Source organism: Nannospalax galili, unplaced genomic scaffold (assembly GCF_000622305.1).
Source record: "Nannospalax galili isolate Female #2095 unplaced genomic scaffold, S.galili_v1.0 scaffold781, whole genome shotgun sequence".
In the NCBI taxonomy this organism is placed as follows: domain Eukaryota; kingdom Metazoa; phylum Chordata; class Mammalia; order Rodentia; family Spalacidae; genus Nannospalax; species Nannospalax galili.
In genome coordinates this window covers 3,136,107-3,144,581 of record NW_008346898.1, presented here as the reverse complement: position 1 = coordinate 3,144,581, position 8,475 = coordinate 3,136,107, and the positions used below count along the sequence as shown (strand labels likewise).

The 8,475-nt window shown below is 43.2% G+C and overlaps 1 protein-coding gene across 4 annotated transcripts in view; it reads right to left on the bottom strand.

The window, feature by feature from the left end:
- The window catches only part of Arsg (arylsulfatase G), a 155,589-nt gene that overhangs the window by 42,870 nt on the left and 104,244 nt on the right, over positions 1–8,475 (bottom strand). For all 4 annotated transcript variants that reach the window (XM_029568409.1, XM_017800646.2, XM_029568410.1 and 1 more), the window contains 2 exons: positions 3,283–3,479; positions 1,822–1,902 (listed from right to left, as the gene is read on the bottom strand). In XM_029568409.1, the coding sequence (XP_029424269.1) occupies positions 1,822–1,902; positions 3,283–3,479 (278 nt within the window). The remainder of the gene's footprint in view (positions 1–1,821; positions 1,903–3,282; positions 3,480–8,475) is intronic.

The window sequence follows — 8,475 nt, the reverse complement described above, 5'->3', positions numbered from 1 at the left end:
TACTAGCTCACAGAAAAGGTGGGGAAACCTTCACTACAGGAGAGTTTTCTGCCTAGGAAGGTACAGGGGAGGGGAGTTCCACATCCCAGCCCAAATAGGAGTGGTAACCCAGAGAAGATGACAGAGAGGCCTGAGAAGTTTCTAGATCCAGGTCACAGAGAACAGAGGTGAGATGGGCACATAGATAGTGTGAGGAAGAGAAGGGTAGCCCTTGAAGGGGAAGAGCCCGAATCCAGGGGCAGAGAACAAAGCCTGGGACTTGGCGACTGTAGGTAGATGCCAGGCTTCACTGGAAGCAGAGCCTGGCTAGGATTGTTTTTAAGACAGTATCTCATGTAGCCTAGGCTGGCCTAGAACTCACTTTGTAGCTGAGGATGACCTTGAACATCTAATCCTCCTACTCCTACCTCCAGAATGCTGAGATTACAGGTGTTCCAACACACTCAGTTTATATGGTGGTGGGAACTGAACCCAGGACTTTGTATATGCTAAGCAAACACTCTATCAATTGATCTACATCCCCAGTCCCCTTCTATATTTTTAATGACTACATTTCAGAGATAGAGGTCAAACTCAGGGCCTCACATAGGCTAAGCAAGTGCTTTACCTCTAAGCTGCATCTCTAATCTCTATTTTAATTTTCTATGAAACAGTAAGAGTTTGCTCTGTGTATGGTGAGGGGAGATTACACTTAAACATCTCTCCTGTGCCCAGAGTAATCACTGGTAACCTTTCATACTTTTGTTACCTCACTGCAGATTTTCCTGAGAATACATAAGCTTACTTTTATGTAATAAAATTACACTTTACACAAAGTACACACATATACTTTGCATATTATTTTGTAGCTTGCTTCATTCATTGAAAAATACTTAATGCAAATGTTTCCAAGTCAATAAATATCCATCACTTTATTGATTCTTTGGTGTTCCTGTAAATAGTAATGTCTTCAAACACTGAATACTTGAGTTGTGGCCCAACTATTTCATTAACGGACTGTAAAGAACATCCTCTATGTGCACTGTGTACCTGGATCATTATCTCCCTAAAACAAGTGCTCAGAGGCAGAATGTGTGCATCAAGACATCTGGAACTTTTCAAACCTTTGGTTCATACTCCATACTGTCCCCAGCATGGTTGTTCTCTCAGAAGTGAAGGCCTTGTGGGGAACTATTCCAGAGCAGATGGGAGCCGAGCTTCAGAAGGAAGGATGTTTCAACAGAGCCAGGGACAGCCATGGAAGGTCATATGGTATATTGGGAAAGCACAAACTTCAACTGCAGTCACAAGGCTAGTTCTGTCTCACAAACTATGTGACCTTGGGCAGGCAACTTACTGCCTTTGAGGCTCTTTTCCCCTATAAATGAAGCTTTTGCTACTTACCTTTCATTGTTACAGGGGCTAGAGACAAAATATATAAAAGCCTTGCAGAATACACTAGTATTTCCTGAATGGTTCTCACGAATGAATGGTTGGACGAAGGAAATGACGGTGAGGGTAGCCTGATGAAATTAAGACAAAGCGTGTTGGTTGAAAGGTTTGTGGACTTGTTTTCCAGAATGAAGACTGGTCCCCTTAGGGAAGAATAGGGTGAAAGGAAGAGGAAGAGATGGTCCAAACTGAACACATCTTTCCTCATCTCAGCTCGTTTCTTCCTCTTTGAGAGTGGGTGGCTGGTGAGTCACTGTGTCCATACTTTATAATAGTATCCCTAAGGCCAGGTTACAAGGAGGCAGCTATCCTCAAGGCAGAATCCCACACCCAACCAATGCTCAGCTCCCCAAGTAGGATCTATTCACACTGAATGAGCTTCTATAATACCTTGATGGGTTTGCCATGATCCAGTAAAGGGACCCACGCTGCCTGCCAGCTCACACTTCTGAGCCCATGGGCCGTTGTCTCCTAGAAACCAAAAAAAAAAAAAAAAAAAAAAAAACAAAAATAAAAAAAAAAAAAAAAAAAAAAAAAAAAAAAAAAAAATCAATAGGTAATGGTCAATGGGTCTCTGGGGGACACTTTTGATGACTCTCTCTCTGGCTCCATAATGTTATACACAGTTGAGTTTGGGTAGAAAGACTTCTAAAAGCAAACATGAGCCCTACTCTTAAAGTCCCCCTGCCAGGCATGGTGGTGCATGCCTATAATCCCAGCACTCAGATGGCTGAGGCAGCAGTGTCATCTGCCTGTACTACATAGCAAGGCCCTCCCTCTCCTCTCCTCTCTTTCAGACAGGCTCTCCCTGTGTAGCCCTGATCTTCCTGCCCTTGCCTCCCAAGAGCTGGGATAACAGATGTGTACCACCAGCCTAGCTAAAACTACGCCTCAAAAAACAAAACAAGAACGACAAAATGCCTTTGACATGAGCCTGTATCTACTCAGGTCCCAGAGGGGTTTGCCCTGGCACAGAGACCCCCGTTCTGAGCCTCTGCTCGCACACGCTAGTGCCTTTTGAATATAGTCTTAGCAACCCCATTGCTACCGTCATCAGCGTCAGACCTGCAACTTTTCACTGAGTAGCCACGATGCAAAGAGGGTTTCACATGCAGCATCTTACGCTCTTCCCACAGGCTGTGGAATAGATTCTACTATAGCTCAACTCTTCAATGCTTAGAGAATTCAGAAAACTCTCCCAATAGCCTATATTCAAATCTCGGTCTCAACTTGACCGCCCCCCAACCTCTGACATTTCTCCACAGAGACCTGAGACATAAAATAAGTGCCCCACACACCTCTTTTGATTTTTTGAGACAGAGTCCAGCCTGGCCTCAAACTCACTATATAGCCCACCCTGGTCTTGAACTGGACATCCTCCTGTCTTAGCCTCTGAGTGCTAGAATCACTATCATGACTGGTTATGTGTGAGCCCTTTAAAGGACTCACTGACTCAGTTCCTCCAGAGATACCTGACTAAAGATATGATCTGATGATCAGTAGCAGCTAGAGTCTTTGAGACCAGGGAGGATGGTGAAGCATTCTTGGGATTACACACGTTCACGATGTCAGAGTCATTCATTAGCAAGTAAGAGTAATAACCAGAGAGCTCTAGTCAGCATCTCTGGGCCCAGGAAGGTACACATTCTGTCAGCCCCTTTCTAGCGACTCACTTGTGGAGAAACCAAAAGATACATGCTCAGCATTCAGTCCAACAGCTCATCAGGCCCCAAGTTCACAGCCATCCCCTTCCCCATGAAAGATATCACTTGACCAGGTTCTGCTCTTGACAGAGCACTGCAGGGCTGTCCATTAGAGCCCAGCCTGGCTGGCTGGGTATAACCACTTTACCTATAAACCAGAGGAGTGTGTTTTCTTTTGCTGTGTGGTCAACTTTGTCCTTGATCTTCCCTACCAGACAGTCCATCTCCTGGAGACCTGCCTGGTATGGCGTTTGGCTCTGTGGATTTGCCAATGGTGGAGTTGCAGATAAAGGCACGTGCATGTGGGCCAGGCCCACATAGAGAAGAAAGGGTCTTCCGCTTGTGCTGGAACAAATGGGAGAGATAAGAGCCTCTATAGGAGGCTGGCCTGGCTTGTCTAGGGCCCCTGCGGTCCTTCCTGATCTCAAAGAAAATCCGCCACCACCCCAAGACCTGCCCTATGTTCTCAAGAAGGACACGTTTGATTCCAGCCTTCCGAAGAAATGTGGAAATCATCTGGCTAGCCAATTTAAAAAGATGTAATTGTTACTGTACTTTAACATTTACTGAAAGCATACTACACAGGACTGTTGTCTAAGTTCATCCTCATGATAACGTTGAAATCCCCTCTTTTGGACAATGAATCAGAAACTTAGCGGGATTAAAGGCCTTCTCCCAGGTTATGTAATTAGTAAGAGACAGTCTAGGTTTAAACTCAGATCTGCCCAGAGCAAAGCTCATGCTGTTTACTGCACTTTGGAGTCCAAGCATTCAGACTGCCATGTTCATTCTAGATGTAGCCACAGGGAATCCCAAAGATGCTCATCACCACAGGGGACATTTAGATCAAGGCTCTGCTCTATACTAATCCCAGTTCCTCTGGAAAATGCAGAATGAAAGACTTGAGAGAGTTGGGGTGGCCCCAAGCAAAGGCTCCATAACCTGCCAGGCCTTATGTGGGCATCCCTACAATCCCAGCTCTCTGGGAGACTGAGACAGGAGAATTACAAGGTCAAGTGCTCTTTGGGCTACAGAGTAGTTAAAGAACAGCTTAGGCAATTTTAAGTCCCTGTCTTAAAAGGAAAAGTAAAAAATAGGGGATATAGCTCAGAGGCAGTGTGCCTGCCTAGTATACATAAGGCTAGAGGTTTAATCCCCAGTACCATCACCACCACCACCACCACCATCACCACTACCCTTCACTGCCAAAGACATAAAAAGATAGGATGCTGCCCCATGATCACTCAGAAAGCTTTCTCTCCTCCACCCCATTCCCAAGCAAGGGCAGCTACAGAAACACTACTTTCTTCTTCCGCAGTAGCAGGGCTACTTAGTGAAGCCCCTTTCCACAGGCCACACCCATGGAAGGAGTCTTTCAGAAGAATGAGAGAAAGGCATTGGGCAAATCAAGTATGCTCATACTGAGAATGGACGCAGGACCCCTTTGCACCTCTGTATCCATAAAGATACATGAAACACTCAGAACACCAAATGGTACAGTAGTGGTACTTTTATGTTAGGGGTAATCAACAGCTGTGTAATTGGGCTTAAGGCTCATTCAGTAGGAGGGAGCTCGTGTGGGTGCTGTAAACATAGCCAAATACACATGGCTGGAGCAGTCATAAATCCTAGCTAGATAAAAGCCTATTTTTGTCACATCCCTAGACCAAAGCAATTTTTTTAACTGTATTACTTATATTTACAGAGAAGTGTATCTCTCACCACTCATCAATAAAGCTTCTTTTGCAAGAGACGGAGACTATTACAGAGTTCCACAACTGGTCGACTCAAAGAATAAGTGCCTGTGAGATACCCAGCCCTAAGTGACACATCTACAATGCAACCTCCACACCTAAGACTCAGGGAATAGAGCAGAACAGGAGGCAGAAATAATATGAATGCGTCTCTCAGCTCTCACCAGCAAAGCTTCCTCATGCAATAGATGGTGATTAACTCAGAAAGTCACAACTGGCCAAAGTACAGAGAATAAGAGACTGCAGAGTACTTGTCCCTGGATAGGACATTTATGTCAAACCTCTGCTATCCAAGGCTCAGAGACCATTGTGGAAGACGGCATGGAAAGATTGTAAGAGCCAGGGGTGGTGGATGACCAGAAGGAAACAGAGTTTTCCAGACAGCTGGGAACTTGCTCACATGAACTTACAGCAATGGTGTCAGCGTGTACAAGAACTATGCAAGCTCAAACCAGACATAAACTCAACAAAGAAGTGGGGAAATGGGTAAGAAGCCCCAACCTTAGCTGAGAAACTATTGGCAACCCATGATTACTAGGAGGGGGAGAGTTGGTTTTCTTTAAGGATATGATGCTAGTATGTTGACCAGGCTCCAGTGGCTAGACTCATACTGAGGGAAATTTAGGGGCACAAACTTGGCTCTATGGGCCTTAACATATGTGATAGAATGCATGAAATCTGTAGGGAGTATGGGAGGTGCAGATAGGAGAGGGGTCTAAATATGATCAAGATGTATGAATTTTTTAAAAATTCAATAAAAATTAAATCTTAAAAAAATCATTCAGTGAGTTTTAGCTTGATAGCAAGACAGAATTTCCAACAATTTCTAATATGGTATTAACCATGCTTCTGCCATTTTGTTCTACACAACTGTGTGAAGTAGCATTCTTAGCTCTGATGATTATAAAATCAAAACAGTAAGCTGGACATGGTGGCACACACCTTTAGTCCCAGCACTCGGGAGGCAGAAGTAGGCAGATCTCCGTGAGTTCAAGGCCAGCCTGGTCTACATAGTGAGTTCCAGGCCAGCTGGGGCTACAGGGAGACCCTTTCTCAAAAAAAAAAAAAAAAATCAAAACATTAACTCCAAAATGCATTAGGATGCTCTGTGTCCTACAGTATCAAACATTCAGCCAACATAATTATTCACGTAAAAATGAACAAACACATTCCATCTTTAACAAATTATAAAATTACATGCATGTTATACATGGTAATAATAAATGTATGAATTGTTTAAAATAATTTTATTTATGATTTATGATCAGTAAATGACTTGTAAACCTATTTTATATACCAGTATACCCAGGGTGATATAAAAAATTTCAGGTTGGGGTTGAAGAGATGGCTCAGTGGTTAAGAGCACTGGCTGCTCTTGCAGAGGACCTGGGTTCAGTTCCCAATATCCACATGATAACAACCATCCATAACTCCAGTCCCAGGCCCTCTTCCGACCTCTGTGGGCATTGCATGTACATGGTACACTTACATACATGTAGGCAAGACACTCAACACACATAAAAATAAACAGGGGCTGGAGAGATGGCTCAGAGGTTAAGGACACTGGCTGTTCTTGCAGAAGACCCAGGTTCAAATCCCAGCACCCACATAACAGCTAACAACTGTCTGTAACTCCAGGTCCAGGGGATCTGACATCCTCTTCTGTCTTCCACGGGCATTGCACGACACGGGTACACTTACCTACATGCAGAGCAATACACGCATACACATGAAATAAAAATAAAATAAACAGTTTTTTTTAAATGGTTGAGGATAAATCTTATGTTATATATGAGTATGTACATAGCTACTATATAAGTTTGGCCTTAATCAAATATAAGCAAAGTACAATGAGATACATGTATGAAAATGTGATAATAAAACCAGTTGTTTTCTATACCAACTAAAAATATAATAAAAATAATTAAAATCCTGGGGCAGGCAAGATGGCTCACTGGGCAAGAGTGCTTGCTTAACAAGTATGAGGACTATTTTGAATCCCCAGAATCCACATAGAGCCCAGCATGGCAGTGCAAGTGTCTATAATCCTAGCCTTCCTGTGGTGAGATGGGAGACAGAGACAGGAGACACCCCAGAAGCTCACAGGCCAGTCAGTCTGGTTATAGAGCTGTGAAGAGACCCTGTCTCAAACAAAGTGGAAGGCAAGGGCTAACACCAGATGTTGTCCTCTGACCTCCACGTGCTTGCTGAGGTATGTGCATGCCTGAAATTCACACACATGAATGTACACACGTACATGCATACATATACCAACACAAAAAAGCAAAACAACAATGATAATAATAATAATAATAATAACAAAGTTACCTTCCATGTTTACGAGTTCTACATTCGTGGATTCAATCACCATGAGCTGAAAATTTACAGTGGATATTTTGTCTCTATTAAAAATGTATGGTCTTTCTTCCTATTATTAATCCCTACACAATATAGTATAACAAATGTTGACATAGTATTTACATTGTATTAGATACTAGAAGCAATTTAGAGATGACTTAAGTTTGCTGGAAGTTGTGCATAAGTTGTATACAAATACTATGCATATGTACACGTCAGCATCCCAGTTTTGGTATGAGGGTGGGGCTCTGGAACCACTCCCTTGTGGATACCAAGGGACAACTGTACATAGAGAGTAACACACCTGTACACATCTACTTAGCATCTCAGTTTCCCTAACCACAACTGAAATGCTCAGTAGACTAGTGGCTGCATCCTAGGCCGTCAAGAAAAGAACATTTCCAGCCCTGCAGAGGATTTGATATGCAGCAGCAATGTAGAATCCTTTTGTCCACTCTCCCAAGGAGTAGTTGTTTAGGGTGTGTGCTACATAGAGTAAGTAAATGGGATTTTATTCTCAGCCTGAAGTCCCCTGGCTGAGCTGTGCACCCTATACAGAGCAATGCCCATGTGGAAGGCACCTCTTTCTAATTTAGAAGGAGATAACACAGTGCTGTGTTAGAGCTGGTTAAAATTTTAGGAATTTTACAAGCCAGTTGCCCAACATAGCTATAGCTAAAACTTAAATTACAATTAAATAAATTATATTTTTTAAAAAAGGTAGGGACTGGAGAGATGGCTCAGTGGTTAAGAGCACTGGCTGCTCTTGCAGAAGACCTAAGGTTCAATTCCCAGCATCCACATGGTGGCTAACAACTGCTCTTTACTCCAGTTCCAGGGTATATGGCACTCTCTTCTGACCTCTGTGGCCATTGCATGACACAGGTACACTTACATACATGCAGGCAATACACTCATACATAAGAAATAAAAGTAAGAAAAAGTATTTTACAAAGGCAATGAAGTCTCATAATTGACCACTCTTTAATTACTCGTTTTACTATGATCTTTGTTCCTTTTTACTCCCTGAAATGGTGACTGAGCCTGGGGTGTTATGCATGCTAGGCAAGCACTCTAACACTGAGTTATACCCCCAACCCTCTTTCACTTTTTCTTTTGAAATGAGGTCTTACTAGGTGGCCCAGGCCAGTGTGGAACTCATTCTGTATCTCAGGCAGATCTTGAAACTTGTGATCTTCCTGCCTCAGCTTCCCCAGCAGCTTAGATTA